The sequence below is a fragment of the Thermobia domestica genome, chromosome 15, assembly GCF_964235325.1.
Source record: "Thermobia domestica chromosome 15, izTheDome1.hap1.1, whole genome shotgun sequence".
Lineage (NCBI taxonomy): Eukaryota > Metazoa > Arthropoda > Insecta > Zygentoma > Lepismatidae > Thermobia > Thermobia domestica.
In genome coordinates, this window is record NC_137468.1 from 8,324,071 (window position 1) to 8,340,578 (window position 16,508).

The 16,508-nt window shown below is 40.5% G+C and overlaps 1 protein-coding gene across 1 annotated transcript in view; it reads left to right on the plus strand.

Annotated features, from left to right (window-relative positions):
* The window catches only part of w (eye pigment precursor family transporter white), a 214,673-nt gene that overhangs the window by 118,318 nt on the left and 79,847 nt on the right, over positions 1-16,508 (plus strand). Inside the window, exon 4 of the mRNA XM_081741292.1 lies at positions 15,548-15,619. Coding sequence (XP_081597418.1) covers positions 15,548-15,619 — 72 coding nt within the window. The remainder of the gene's footprint in view (positions 1-15,547; positions 15,620-16,508) is intronic.

Consider the following 16,508-nt stretch of genomic DNA (forward strand, 5'->3'; position numbering starts at 1 on the left):
CAAGTAATAGCTCCGTCTCTGACTTTGTCCCTCTATTACAACCGCAAGTAAGAGCTCCGCCTCTGACTTTGTCCCTTTATTACAACCGCAAGTAATAGCTCCACCTCTGACTTTGTCCCTCTATTACAACCGCAAGTAATAGCTCAGCCTCTGACTTTGTTCCTCTATTACAACCGCAAGTAACAGCTCCGCCTCTGACTTTGTTCCTCTATTACAACCGCAAGTAATAGCTCCGCCTCTGACTTTGCTCCTCTATTACAATCACAAGTAATAGCTCCGCCTCTGACTTTGTCCCTCTATTACAACCGCAAGTAATAGTTCCGCCTCTGAATTTGTCCCTCTATTACAACCGCAAGTAATAGCTCCGCCTCTGACTTTGTCCCTCTATTATAACCGCAAGTAATAGCTCCATTTCTGACTTTGTTCCTCTATTACAACCGCAAGTAATAGCTCCGCCTCTGACTTTGTTCCTCTATTACAATCACAAGTAATAGCTCAGTCTCTGATTTTATTCCTCTACTACAACTGCAAGTAATAACTCCATCTCTTGCTTTGTTCCTGTATTACAACAGCAAGTAATAGCTCCGTCTCTGATTTTGTTCTTCTATTACAATCACAAGTAATAGCTCCGCCTCTGACTTTGTCCCTCTATTACAACCGCAAGTAATAGCTCCGCCTCTGACTTTGTTCCTCTTTTACAACCGCAAGTAAGAGCTCCGCCTCTGACTTTGTTCCTCTATTACAATCACAAGTAATAGCTCCGCTTCTGACTTTGTTCCTCTATTACAACCGCAAGTAAGAGCTCCGCCTCTGACTTTGTTCCTCTATTACAATCACAAGTAATAGCTCCGCCTCTGACTTTGTCCCTCTATTACAACCGCAAGTAATAGCTCCGCCTCTGACTTTGTTACTCTATTACAACCGCAAGTAAGAGCTCCACCTTTGACTTTGTTTCTCTATTACAATCACAAGTAATAGCTCCGTCTCTGATTTTATTCCTCTACTACAACTGCAAGTAATAGCTCCGCCTCTGACTTTGTCCCTCTATTACAATCACAAGTAATAGCTCCGACTCTGACTTTGTCACTCTATTACAACCGCAAGTAATAGCTCCGCCTCTGACTTTGTCCCTCTATTACAATCACAAGTAATAGCTCCGCCTCTGACTTTGTTCCTCTATTACAACCGCACGTAATAGCTCCGCCTCTGACTTTGTCCCTCTATTACAACCGCAAGTAATAGCTCCGCCTCTGACTTTGTTCCTCTATTACAACCGCAAGTAATAGCTCCGCCTCTGACTTTGTTCCTCTATTACAATCACAAGTAATAGCTGCGTCTCTCATTTTGTTCCTCTATTACAACCGCAAGTAAGAGCTCCGCCTCTGGCTTTGTTCATCTATTACAATCACAAGTAATAGCTCCGTCTCTGATTTTATTCCTCTACTACAACTGCAAGTAATAACTCCATCTCTTGCTTTGTTCCTGTATTACAACAGCAAGTAATAGCTCCGTCTCTGATTTTGTTCTTCTATTACAATCACAAGTAATAGCTCCGTCTCTGATTTTATTCCTCTACTACAACTGCAAGTAATAACTCCATCTCTTGCTTTGTTTCTGTATTACAACCGCAAGTAAGAGCTTTGCCTCAGACTTTGTTCCTCTATTACAATCACAAGTAATAGCCTTGTCTCTGACTTTGTCCCTCTATTAAAACCGCAAGTAAGAGCTCCGCCTCTGACTTTGTCCCTCTATTACAACCGCAAGTAATAGCTCCGCCTCTGACTTTGTCCCTCTATTACAACCGCAAGTAATAGCTCCGCCTCCGATTTTGTTCCTCTATTACAACCGCAAGTAATAGCTCCGCCTCTGACTTTGTTCCTCTATTACAATCACAAGTAATAGCTCCGTCTCTGATTTTATTCCTCTACTACAACTGCAAGTAATAACTCCATGTCTTGCTTTGTTCCTGTATTACAACAGCAAGTAAGAGCTCCGCCTATGACTTTGTTCCTCTATTACAACCGCAAGTAATAGCTCCGCCTCTGACTTTTTCCCTCTATTACAACCGAAAGTAATAGCTCCGCCTCTGACTTTGTTCCTCTATTACAACCGCAAGTAATAGCTTCGTCTCTGATTTTGTTCTTCTATTACAATCACAGGTAATAGCTCCGTCTCTGATTTTATTCCTCTACTACAACTGCAAGTAATAACTCCATCTCTTGCTTTGTTCCTGTATTACAACCGCAAGTAAGAGCTCCGCCTCTGGCTTTGTTCCTCTATTACAATCACAAGTAATAGCTCCGTCTCTGATTTTATTCCTCTACTACAACTGCAAGTAATAACTCCATCTCTTGCTTTGTTTCTGTATTACAACCGCAAGTAAGAGCTTTGCCTCGGACTTTGTTCCTCTATTACAATCACAAGTAATAGCCTTGTCTCTGACTTTGTCCCTCTATTACAACCGCAAGTAATAGCTCCGCCTCTGACTTTGCCCCTTTATTACAACCGCAAGTAATAGCTCCGCTTCTGACTTTGTCCCTCTATTACAACCGCTAGTAATAGCTCCGCCTCTGACTTTGTTCCTCTATTACAATCAGAAGTAATAGCTCCGTCTCTGATTTTAATCTTCTACTACAACTGCAAGTAATAACTCCATCTCTTGCTTTGTTCCTGTATTACAACAGCAAGTAATAGCTCCGTCTCTGATTTTGTTCTTCTATTACAATCACAAGTAATAGCTCCGTCTCTGATTTTAATCCTCTACTACAAGTGCAAGTAATAACTTCATCTCTTGCTTTGTTCCTGTATTACAACCGCAAGTAAGAGCTCCGCCTCTGAATTTGTTCCTCTATTACAATCACAAGTAATAGCTCCGTCTCTGACTTTGTCCCTCTATTACAACCGCAAGTAAGAGCTCCGCCTCTGACTTTGTCCCTTTATTGCAACCGCAAGTAATAGCTCCGCCTCTGACTTTGTCCCTCTATTACAATCACAAGTAATAGCTCCGCCTCTGACTTTGTTCCTCTATTACAACCGCAAGTAAGAGCTCCGCCTCTGACTTTGTTCCTCTATTACAATCACAAGTAGTAGCTCCGCTTCTGACTTTGTTCCTCTATTACAACCGCAAGTAATAGCTCCGCCTCTGACTTTGTTCCTCTATTACAATCACAAGTAATAGCTCCGCCTCTGACTTTGTCCCTCTATTACAACCGCAAGTAATAGCTCCGCCTCTGACTTTGTTCCTCTATTACAACCGCAAGTAATAGCTCCGCCTCTGACTTTGTTCCTCTATTACAATCACAAATAATAGCTCCGTCTCTGATTTTATTCCTCTACTACAACTGCAAGTAATAGTTCCGCCTCTGACTTTGTCCCTCTATTACAATCACAAGTAATAGCTCCGCCTCTGACTTTGTCCCTTTATTACAACCGCAAGTAATAGCTCCGCCTCTGACTTTGTTCCTCTATTACAACCGCAAGTAAGAGCTCCACCTTTGACTTTGTTTCCCTATTACAATCACAAGTAATAGCTCCGTCTCTGATTTTATTCCTCTACTACAACTGTAAGTAATAGCTCCGCCTCTGACTTTGTCCCTCTATTACAATCACAAGTAATAGCTCCGCCTCTGACTTTGTCACTCTATTACAACCACAAGTAATAGCTCCGCCTCTGACTTTGTCCCTCTATTACAATCAAAAGTAATAGCTCCGCCTCTGACTTTGTTCCTCTATTACAACCGCACGTAATAGCTCCGCCTCTGACTTTGTCCCTCTATTACAACCGCAAGTAATAGCTCCGCCTCTGACTTTGTTCCTCTATTACAACCGCAAGTAATAGCTCCGCCTCTGACTTTGTTCCTCTATTACAATCACAAGTAATAGCTGCGTCTCTCATTTTGTTCCTCTATTACAACCGCAAGTAAGAGCTCCGCCTCTGGCTTTGTTCATCTATTACAATCACAAGTAATAGCTCCGTCTCTGATTTTATTCCTCTACTACAACTGCAAGTAATAACTCCATCTCTTGCTTTGTTCCTGTATTACAACAGCAAGTAATAGCTCCGTCTCTGATTTTGTTCTTCTATTACAATCACAAGTAATAGCTCCGTCTCTGATTTTATTCCTCTACTACAACTGCAAGTAATAACTCCATCTCTTGCTTTGTTTCTGTATTACAACCGCAAGTAAGAGCTTTGCCTCAGACTTTGTTCCTCTATTACAATCACAAGTAATAGTCTTGTCTCTGACTTTGTCCCTCTATTAGAACCGCAAGTAAGAGCTCCGCCTCTGACTTTGTCCCTCTATTACAACCGCAAGTAATAGCTCCGCCTCTGATTTTGTCTTTCTATTACAACCGCAAGTAATAGCTCCGCCTCCGATTTTGTTCCTCTATTACAACCGCAAGTAATAGCTCCGCCTCTGACTTTGTTCCTCTATTACAACCGCAAGTAATAGCTCCGCCTCTGACTTTGTCCCTCTATTACAATCGCAAGTAATAGCTCCACCTCTGACTTTGTTCCTCTATTACAACCGCTAGTAATAGCTCCGCCTCTGACTTTGTTCCTCTATTACAATCACAAGTAATAGCTCCGCCTCTGACTTTGTCCCTCTATTACAACCGCAAGTAATAGCTCAGCCTCTGACTTTGTCCTTCTATTACAACAGCAAGTAAGAGCTCCGGCTCTGACTTTGTTCCTCTATTACAATCACAAGTAATAGCTCCGTCTCTGATTTTATTCCTCTACTACAACTGCAAGTAATAACTCCATCTCTTGCTTTGTTCCTGTATTACAACAGCAAGTAATAGCTCCGTCCCTGGTTTTGTTCTTCTATTACAATCACAAGTAATAGCTCCGCCTCTGACTTTGTCCCTCTATTACAACCGCAAGTAATAGCTCCGCCTCTGACTTTGTTCCTCTTTTACAACCGCAAGTAAGAGCTCCGCCTCTGACTTTGTTCCTCTATTACAATCACAAGTAATAGCTCCGCTTCTGACTTTGTTCCTCTATTACAACCGCAAGTAAGAGCTCCGCCTCTGACTTTGTTCCTCTATTACAATCACAGGTAATAGCTCCACCTTTGACTTTGTCCCTCTATTACAACCGCAAGTAATAGCTCCGCCTCTGACTTTGTTCCTCTATAACAACCGCAAGTAATAGCTCCGCCTCTGACTTTGTCCCTCTATTACAATCACAAGTAATAGCTCCGACTCTGACTTTGTCACTCTATTACAACCGCAAGTAATAGCTCCGCCTCTGACTTTGTCCCTCTATTACAATCACAAGTAATAGCTCCGCCTCTGACTTTGTTCCTCTATTACAACCGCACGTAATAGCTCCGCCTCTGACTTTGTCCCTCTATTACAACCGCAAGTAATAGCTCCGCCTCTGACTTTGTTCCTCTATTACAACCGCAAGTAATAGCTCCGCCTCTGACTTTGTTCCTCTATTACAATCACAAGTAATAGCTGCGTCTCTCATTTTGTTCCTCTATTACAACCGCAAGTAAGAGCTCCGCCTCTGGCTTTGTTCATCTATTACAATCACAAGTAATAGCTCCGTCTCTGATTTTATTCCTCTACTACAACTGCAAGTAATAACTCCATCTCTTGCTTTGTTCCTGTATTACAACAGCAAGTAATAGCTCCGTCTCTGATTTTGTTCTTCTATTACAATCACAAGTAATAGCTCCGTCTCTGATTTTATTCCTCTACTACAACTGCAAGTAATAACTCCATCTCTTGCTTTGTTTCTGTATTACAACCGCAAGTAAGAGCTTTGCCTCAGACTTTGTTCCTCTATTACAATCACAAGTAATAGTCTTGTCTCTGACTTTGTCCCTCTATTAGAACCGCAAGTAAGAGCTCCGCCTCTGACTTTGTCCCTCTATTACAACCGCAAGTAATAGCTCCGCCTCTGATTTTGTCTTTCTATTACAACCGCAAGTAATAGCTCCGCCTCCGATTTTGTTCCTCTATTACAACCGCAAGTAATAGCTCCGCCTCTGACTTTGTTCCTCTATTACAATCACAGGTAATAGCTCCGTCTCTGATTTTATTCCTCTACTACAACTGCAAGTAATAACTCCATCTCTTGCTTTGTTCCTGTATTACAACCGCAAGTAAGAGCTCCGCCTCTGGCTTTGTTCCTCTATTACAATCACAAGTAATAGCTCCGTCTCTGATTTTATTCCTCTACTACAACTGCAAGTAATAACTCCATCTCTTGCTTTGTTTCTGTATTACAACCGCAAGTAAGAGCTTTGCCTCAGACTTTGTTCCTCTATTACAATCACAAGTAATAGCTCCGCCTCTGACTTTGTTCCTCTATTACAACCGCCAGTAATAGCTCCGCCTCTGACTTTGCCCCTTTATTACAACCGCCAGTAATAGCTCCGCTTCTGACTTTGTCCCTCTATTACAACCGCTAGTAATAGCTCCGCCTCTGACTTTGTTTTTCTATTACAATCAGAAGTAATAGCTCCGTCTCTGATTTTAATCTTCTACTACAACTGCAAGTAATAACTCCATCTCTTGCTTTGTTCCTGTATTACAACAGCAAGTAATAGCTCCGTCTCTGATTTTGTTCTTCTATTACAATCACAAGTAATAGCTCCGTCTCTGATTTTATTCCTCTACTACAAGTGCAAGTAATAACTTCATCTCTTGCTTTGTTCCTATATTAAAACCGCAAGTAAGAGCTCCGCCTCTGAATTTGTTCCTCTATTACAATCACAAGTAATAGCTCCGCCTCTGACTTTGTCCCTCTATTACAACCGCAAGTAATAGCTCCGCCTCTGACTTTGTCCCTTTATTACAACCGCAAGTAATAGCTCCGCCTCTAACTTTGTCCCTCTATTACAATCACAAGTAATAGCTCCGCCTCTGACTTTGTCCCTCTATTACAACTGCAAGTAAGAGCTCCGCCTCTGACTTTGTTCCTCTATTACAATCACAAGTAGTAGCTCCGTCTCTGATTTTATTCCTCTACTACAACTGCAAGTAATAGTTCCGCCTCTGACTTTGTCCCTATATTACAATCACAAGTAATAGCTCCGCCTCTGACTTTGTCCCTTTATTACAACCGCAAGTAATAGCTCCGCCTCTGACTTTGTTCCTCTATTACAACCGCAAGTAAGAGCTCCACCTTTGACTTTGTTTCTCTATTACAATCACAAGTAATAGCTCCGTCTCTGATTTTATTCCTCTACTACAACTGCAAGTAATAGCTCCGCCTCTGACTTTGTCCCTCTATTACAATCACAAGTAATAGCTCCGACTCTGACTTTGTCACTCTATTACAACCGCAAGTAATAGCTCCGCCTCTGACTTTGTCCCTCTATTACAATCAAAAGTAATAGCTCCGCCTCTGACTTTGTTCCTCTATTACAACCGCACGTAATAGCTCCGCCTCTGACTTTGTCCCTCTATTACAACCGCAAGTAATAGCTCCGCCTCTGACTTTGTTCCTCTATTACAACCGCAAGTAATAGCTCCGCCTCTGACTTTGTTCCTCTATTACAATCACAAGTAATAGCTGCGTCTCTCATTTTGTTCCTCTATTACAACCGCAAGTAAGAGCTCCGCCTCTGGCTTTGTTCCTCTATTACAATCACAAGTAATAGCTCCGTCTCTGATTTTATTCCTCTACTACAACTGCAAGTAATAACTCCATATCTTGCTTTGTTCCTGTATTACAACAGCAAGTAATAGCTCCGTCTCTGATTTTGTTCTTCTATTACAATCACAAGTAATAGCTCCGTCTCTGATTTTATTCCTCTACTACAACTGCAAGTAATAACTCCATCTCTTGCTTTGTTTCTGTATTACAACCGCAAGTAAGAGCTTTGCCTCAGACTTTGTTCCTCTATTACAATCACAAGTAATAGCCTTGTCTCTGACTTTGTCCCTCTATTACAACCGCAAGTAAGAGCTCCGCCTCTGACTTTGTCCCTCTATTACAACCGCAAGTAATAGCTCCGCCTCTGACTTTGTCCCTCTATTACAACCGCAAGTAATAGCTCCGCCTCTGATTTTGTTCCTCTATTACAACCGCAAGTAATAGATCCGCCTCTGACTTTGTTCCTCTATTACAATCACAAGTAATAGCTCCGTCTCTGATTTTATTCCTCTACTACAACTGCAAGTAATAACTCCATCTCTTGCTTTGTTCCTGTATTACAGCAGCAAGTAAGAGCTCCGCCTCTGACTTTGTTCCTCTATTACAACCGCAAGTAATAGCTCCGCCTCTGACTTTTTCCCTCTATTACAACCGAAAGTAATAGCTCCGCTTCTGACTTTGTTCCTCTATTACAACCGCAAGTAATAGCTTCGTCTCTGATTTTGTTCTTCTATTACAATCACAGGTAATAGCTCCGTCTCTGATTTTATTCCTCTACTACAACTGCAAGTAATAACTCCATCTCTTGCTTTGTTCCTGTATTACAACCGCAAGTAAGAGCTCCGCCTCTGGCTTTGTTCCTCTATTACAATCACAAGTAATAGCTCCGTCTCTGATTTTATTCCTCTACTACAACTGCAAGTAATAACTCCATCTCTTGCTTTGTTCCTGTATTACAACAGCAAGTAATAGCTCCGTCCCTGATTTTGTTCTTCTATTACAATCACAAGTAATAGCTCCGTCTCTGATTTTATTCCTCTATTACAACTGCAAGTAATAACTCCATCTCTTGCTTTGTTTCTGTATTACAACCGCAAGTAAGAGCTTTGCCTCGGACTTTGTTCCTCTATTACAATCACAAGTAATAGCCTTGTCTCTGACTTTGTCCCTCTATTACAACCGCAAGTAATAGCTCCGCCTCTGACTTTGCCCCTTTATTACAACCGCAAGTAATAGCTCCGCTTCTGACTTTGTCCCTCTATTACAACCGCTAGTAATAGCTCCGCCTCTGACTTTGTTCCTCTATTACAATCAGAAGTAATAGCTCCGTCTCTGATTTTAATCTTCTACTACAACTGCAAGTAATAACTCCATCTCTTGCTTTGTTCCTGTATTACAACAGCAAGTAATAGCTCCGTCTCTGATTTTGTTCTTCTATTACAATCACAAGTAATAGCTCCGTCTCTGATTTTATTCCTCTACTACAAGTGCAAGTAATAACTTCATCTCTTGCTTTGTTCCTGTATTACAACCGCAAGTAAGAGCTCCGCCTCTGAATTTGTTCCTCTATTACAATCACAAGTAATAGCTCCGTCTCTGACTTTGTCCCTCTATTACAACCGCAAGTAAGAGCTCCGCCTCTGACTTTGTCCCTTTATTACAACCGCAAGTAATAGCTCCGCCTCTGACTTTGTCCCTCTATTACAATCACAAGTAATAGCTCCGCCTCTGACTTTGTTCCTCTATTACAACCGCAAGTAATAGCTCCGCCTCTGACTTTGTTCCTCTATTACAACCGCAAGTAATAGCTCCGCCTCTGACTTTGTCCCTATATTACAACCGCAAGTAATAGCTCCGCCTCTGACTTTGTCCCTCTATTACAACCGCAAGTAATAGCTCCGCTTCTGACTTTGTCCCTCTATTACAACCGCAAGTAATAGCTCCGCCTCTGACTTTGTCCCTCTATTACAACCGCAAGTAATAGCCTTGTCTCTGACTTTGTCCCTCTATTACAACCGCAAGTAATAGCTCCGCCTCTGACTTTGTTCCTGTATTACAATCACAAGTAATAGCTCCGCCTCTGACTTTGTTCCTCTATTACAATCACAAGTAATAGCTCCGCCTCTGACTTTGTCCCTCTATTACAACCGCAAGTAATAGCTCCGCCTCTGACTTTGTCCTTCTATTACAACCGCAAGTAATAGCTCCGCCTCTGACTTTGTTCCTCTATTACAATCACAAGTAATAGCTCCGTCTCTGATTTTATTCCTCTACTACAACTGCAAGTAATAACTCCATCTCTTTATTTGTTCCTGTATTACAACAGCAAGTAATAGCTCCGTCTCTGATTTTGTTCTTCTATTACAATCACAAGTAATAGCTCCGCCTCTGACTTTGTCCCTCTATTACAACCGCAAGTAATAGCTCCGCCTCTGACTTTGTCCCTCTTTTACAACCGCAAGTAATAGCTCCGCCTCTGACTTTGTTCCTCTATTACAACCGCAAGTATGAGCTCCGCCTCTGACTTTGTTCCTCTATTACAATCACAAGTAATAGCTCCGTCTCTGATTTTATTCCTCTACTACAACTGCAAGTAATAGCTCCATCTCTTACTTTATTCCTGTATTACAACAGCAAGTAATAGCTTTGTTTCTGACTTTATTTCTTTATTATAACGCAAGTAGGAGCTTTATCTCTGACTTGATTCCTATATTACAACTGCAGATAATAGTTTCGTCTCTATTCTCCTATTACGACAGCAAGTAATAGCTACGTTAGTGATTTTCTTTCTCTATTCAGTCGGAAGTAATAGCTCCATCTCTAACTATAATCTTCTATTACAACTACAAGTAATAGATCTATCTCTAATCATATTCCTCTATTACAAGCACAAGTAATAGCTCCATCTCTGACTTATTCCTCTATTACAAGCACAAGTAATAGATCCATCTCTGACTTATTCCTCTATTACAAGCACAAGTAATAAATAGATCCATCTCTGACTTTATTCCCAAGTAATAGCTCCGTCTCTAAATATATTACTCTATTACAGCAACAACTAATAGGTCTGTCGCTGTCTATATTCATCTATTACAACCGCAAGTAATAGTTATTCTATTTTCGATTTCAATATTGATTTCGCATAGCTGGAGAGTCTGCTGAAGTTTCTCAGTGTAAAGCGAAACTCACTTGTTCAGAAAACAGAAGCTCTTTGCAGAACCAACGAGATGAATGAATTTTCTTCTATAAAAAAGATAAGAGCAAAAATTATATACTGTGGAATGTTCTAGCACAACAAATTATATATTTTGTATACAACGGACTATTATTTCGTTATACCGTATAATTTGGTGCATTCAATCGCTCTTTGCGTGATCTAAGAAGAAGCGGTTACAGGTATAACCTTAAGTATTAAATATGTATAACCTGTAGATGATAAGAAACACGCGATTTTTGTCGACTTGGTTAAGAAAGATCAAATTTTGTGTTTCCGTGCAATGGATATTTCATTAACCCTTTTCTTGTATTAAATAAATATATGTACAAACTTTTCCCTTTAAAATGAATTCCAATTTGGATAATTTTGCAATTAAAAAACACAATTTATTTACACGTGCATCATAAAAATAAATTAGACTGGATGTCCTTGCTAACAAAAGTATCACCTTCAATTATGATGTAACAATGACACGAACAACACATATTTTCATCCTTATGTGCGGAAATTGAATGACATACAAGTACATTCTTACATAGCTACTGCTCTTTCTATTTTTCAAGAATAAACTTCGCTATCATAAAATGCACTAAAAAGGAGAAAATATATATATTTGAGGGGTAATTCGGTCTTATTGTCTTAATTATAAAAGTTTAAGAAAATAAACTAAAAGGTAGATTTGTAGAGGATGGGGGAAATGAAAAAATAAGACTAAATTTAAAAACATTGAGCTCTCTTCCAAAAGTTGAGAATGAAACTAAAACTAAAAGCATTGAGCGCTCTTCCTAAGATTAAGAATGAAACTAAGACTAAAAGCATTGGGCATTCATCCTAAGGTTGAGAATGAAACTAAGGCTAAAAGCATTGGGCGCTGTTCCTAAGGTTGGGAATGTAACTAACAGTAAAAGCATTCGGCGCTCTTCCTAAGGTTGAGAATGAAATTATAACTAAAACCATTGGGCATTACTCTTAAGGTTGTAAATGAAACTAAGACGAAAAGGCTTTGGCGCTCTTCTTAAAGTTGGGAATGAAACTAACACTAAAAGCATTGGGCGCTCTTCCTAAGGTTGAGACTGAAACTATGACTAAAACCATTGGGCGCTCTTCCTAAGGTTCCGAATGAAACTAATACTAAAAGCATTGAGCGCTCTTCCAAAAGTTGAGAAAGAAACTAATACTAAAAGCATTGGGCACTCATCCTAAGGTTGAAAATGAAACTAAGACTAAAAGCATTGAGCGCTCTTTAAAAAGTTGAGAAAGAAACTAAAACTAAAAGCATTGAGCGCTTATCCTCAGATTAAGAATGGGATCAAGACTAAAAGCATTGGACGCTCTTCCTAAGGTTGAGAATGAAACTAAGACTAAAAGCATTGGGCACTCATCCTAAGATTGAGAATGAAACTAAAACTAAAAGCATTGAGCGTTCTTCTTAAGGTTGAGAATGAAACTAAGACTAAAAGCATTGGGTGCTTTTCCTAAGGTTATCAATGAAACTAAGACGAAAAGCAATGGGCGCTCTTCCTAAAGTTGGGAATGAAACTAAGACTAAAAGCATTGTACGCTCTTACTAAGATTTAGAATGAAATTAAAACTAAATGTATTGGGCGCTCTTTCTAAGGTTTAGAATGAAACTAAGACTAAACGCATTGGACGCTCTTCCTCAGATTGAGAATGGGACTCAAACTAAAAACACTGGGCCTTCTTCCTCAGGTTGAAGATGGAGCTACGACTAAAAGCCCTGGGTGCTCTTCCTGAAATTTAGAATGGGACTTAAACTAAATGCATTGGGTGATTCTCCTGAGATTGGGAATGGGATTAAGACTAAAATCATTGGGCGCTCTTTCTATGGTTGAAGGTGGGACTAAGAGTAAAAGAATTTTACGCTCCTCACAGGGTTGAGAATGGAACTAAGAGTGAAATCATTGGACCCTCTTCCTGAAGTTGAAAATGGAGCTACGACTAAAAGGATTGGACGATCTTTCTGAGATTGAGAATGGGACTTAAACTAAAGGCGTTGGGCGCTAAGCATTGAGTACGATAAGCATTGACTACTGCTGAACTTTCCATTCTGTTTGATTTTATACAAACATCTGACAGGAACTTCGCAAATGTTCCTTGTAAGACTAAAAGCGTTGGGAGTTGTTCGCAAGGAGTACAGTTAAAGTTAGTTTTTATGGATATTAGAGGAGTGTTTCGTTCACATTGAACACTTTTAAGCTTAATTCACACATAATGGGGCTGGTATGTGCCATTCCCTTACCATGCTTCGTCCGTGTCAGAACCGCGACCATACACACATACCATGTCGTGTTTTTATCTGCACGATTTTCCTCGGTTCTGATCAACTTCGTATCGCTTCGTGTGCTCCGAAAAAAGCCAAAGATCGCGGCCGACGAGCCACGAAGGCCTAATTTCTCTTTAAGGTGGCCTGTCGGAGTGCGGCATGGGAACGGCGCATCATGTGTAAATTAAAAAGGACAAAGGATGGTGCAGATTTTCATGAGTTGCAGTGTCAAACCCTTTCTTATCCACCGTATTCCGCGACATCTCTTGCACCGACTACCACTTCTTCCTTCATTTTGATTACTTGTTAGGAGTTCAGGCGGTGAAACGTGAAGTTCATGAATGAGGTTGTCTTCGCATGGTAGACTCCAGACCTTTTTTTCGTCACGTAATCTAATCGTTCGCTGAGGAATGGTAAAAATGTCTGATTGCAGACGACGACTATTTCGATTGGTCAGGTATTGTAATTTTCATTTTTTGCTGTTAGGAGATATCGCACCTGCGGCAGACATTTCTTGAATACCAACCTAATACGATACCTAATTGCATCGCATATTACCATCCAGTGTTTCGTTTGCAATATATGAGGTGTGTTCAATAACCGTAGAACCTTTGGTTGGCAAAAATACATTTATTGATTTGGGAATCCGAAACACAAATCCCCTTTAAAGTAGTATCCTTGGTAATGCACACGCTTCTCCTAGCGCTCCCGCCATTGTGGGAAACACTTCTGGAACGCAGTTTTTGGAATGGTGAGAAACCGTGCCGTCGCATTCCGCGTGATGTCTTTTCTTGACTCAAACCAGGTATCTTTTGGTGGCATTTTCAGCTTGGAAAATAACCAAAAGTCACAACGGAGCCATGTCGGGTGAGTAGGGAGAATGGATGATACACAGGACCCAAGTAACATTTTCGTTGTCAAACGATGTACCAAACGTTGTCTATTTGTAGGCATCGTTGGCAAAGCCACTATCAAAATGCCAACGGCAAATTCGATAATTCATCAACCATCGATGCCACCAAGCGAAAACAAAACAGTGGTTCAACGTAGGTGCATCGTTGTTTCGACAAAGACGATGTTCTATTTCGTTGTCACAATGTTGGCGTTCCGTAGGATAACGATCGTTAGACAACTGTTTTTTTTTCACGTTGGTGTTTTGTTGGCATTCCATCGGCCCAACCCCACCATAGTTGGTAGATTGTAGGATAACGATCGTTGGCCAACTGTGATTTTCTCGTGGCATTTTGTTGGAATTTCGTTGACCCAACTCCTCCATGGTTGGCACACTGTTGTCCATTGGTTAGTTGGCCAACTGTACACAATCTTCTATTGGCCCAACGTTGCAAATAATTGAAATGAAAAATGAAATGAAATCTTTGAGTTTTACGTCCCACGGTTATGCCGGTTAGGCTAAAGGAGACGGTGATGATGAGTAATGAATGAAATGGTGGAATGAAGAAAGTGGGAGGTAACGGGAGAACCCCGAGAAAACCCACTCACACGGTGTTTGTCCACCACAAAGTTCACTTGGCCGGGGCTGGGATCGAACCCGAGACCCCAAGCACCAGAGGTGAACGCTCTACCACTGAGCCACCGCGGCCCCCTTGCAAATAATTGTTGGCATAACGAATTGCAGTACCGCCAAAATCACCGTTGGCCAACCAACTATTGTCGGTTGGCCCAACCATTTGCCAACCCAAAATGCTAGTTGGGGAATGTTGTGTTTGGCGATAAAAGCCTGAATTAAATTTCGCGAAAAATCTCCTTGTGACCAAATTCTTGTTCAAAATTGAATTTATCAATCCGATCGAATGGTTTCAACTTGGGTATTTTGGTAAAATTTGATAGAATATCGCTGCTCAAGTTTTTCTGACATTTTACAAAAAACTGAAATCCGACGACCGTTCCCACACATCTTCACTCGTTGGCCGACTGCCAGCGACTGAAGGTTTCTGCGGGTGAGAACAAAATCACGTCTGCGCATGCGTGTTCCTTCTACATCTACACTGAAAAAAGTCTCCGGCGCTTCCTTGGTTTAAGAGGGAAAAAAAATAAGGTTGAATAGTTTTTGAACACACCTCATGTATACATAAATTTTACTTGCTAATATAAATTATACTACTTAAAGTATTTTTACAATAAGTAATCTGAGTTTTACTTCCTAATTAATGACATATTTAAGCTATATTGTGTAAGTTATACGTAAACTTCGTTCAGCGGAAATCTTTCCCTCAAGAATATAAATTATGTGCCATTGAATTCCATTCAGCAGTCTTCCTTCTGTATACTTCTCCAGAATTTTAACCGGATGTTTACAATGTTGTGTATACAATGCATTTGCGATTATATTGCGAGAATTGTACTTGCAGCGCGTTCATTCTTTAGAGATGATAATTGTTGATAATTTTTGTTATTATTTGTTTCTCAGGCTCTTGTTCGAATGGACAGACATATTCCCTACCTACAAAGAATGAAAAGAGTAGAAGAAGTTATATCAGAGGTAAGTGATTGACATTTCATAAACATTACTACCTGATATTGCAGTCCACTAGCGATTATGGAACACTAACAGATTTTACTTTCGGTTATGTACTGGTATGTTTGAAAATTTATATTCAGATACTTGTATCTTGATCTTAATTGATATTCAGATAAATGAAGCTCCAAACAAAGGATCAGAGTCATGGGCGCCCGAAGAAAATTTTCTAGGGGGGTCATATTCCCGGTTTCTATATTACGTTTGGTATTTTTTTTATTCGTATTTAAAAAATCTTAAGAAATCTCGGACCCCAGCCTGCCCTCCTCTTCGGGCCCAATGATCACAGTTCCATAAATATTATATATTACCAAACTGTGTTACGGTCTAGGCATGCTAAGAGTGTATTCATCACATATATTGATATATCTGATAAAGGCGTTATGGCAAAGCAAAAACCGTAATATAATTGGGTAGTATATTTCCTCCACTGTAACTGTATTTTTACGGTCACCGACACCGACCAAATTCAAAATGTCAAGCTCGGCGAGATAATTTACAGTATCCATTTTTTGGGATACTGAGGGAATAATTATGGTGGAATATTTTGGGAAAAGGAACAACTATTACGAGCTCCTACTATGCAGATCAAATGAGAAGATTGAGGAAACAATTAAAGAAAAAAGGAGAGAAAACTATGAGCGAGAGTTCTGTTTCAGCAAGACAACGCACCCGCACACAATGCTTAAATTGTGATGGCTGCCATCCGAGAAGCAGGCTTTGAACTGGTCAAATATCTGCCCTATTCTCCAGATCTAGCTCCCAGTGACTTTTTTTTCTTTCCCCGCTCAAGAAAAAGGCCAGGAGCAAGAAAATTGAAGATGATAGCGAGGTAATGGCCACTGTAGAAACA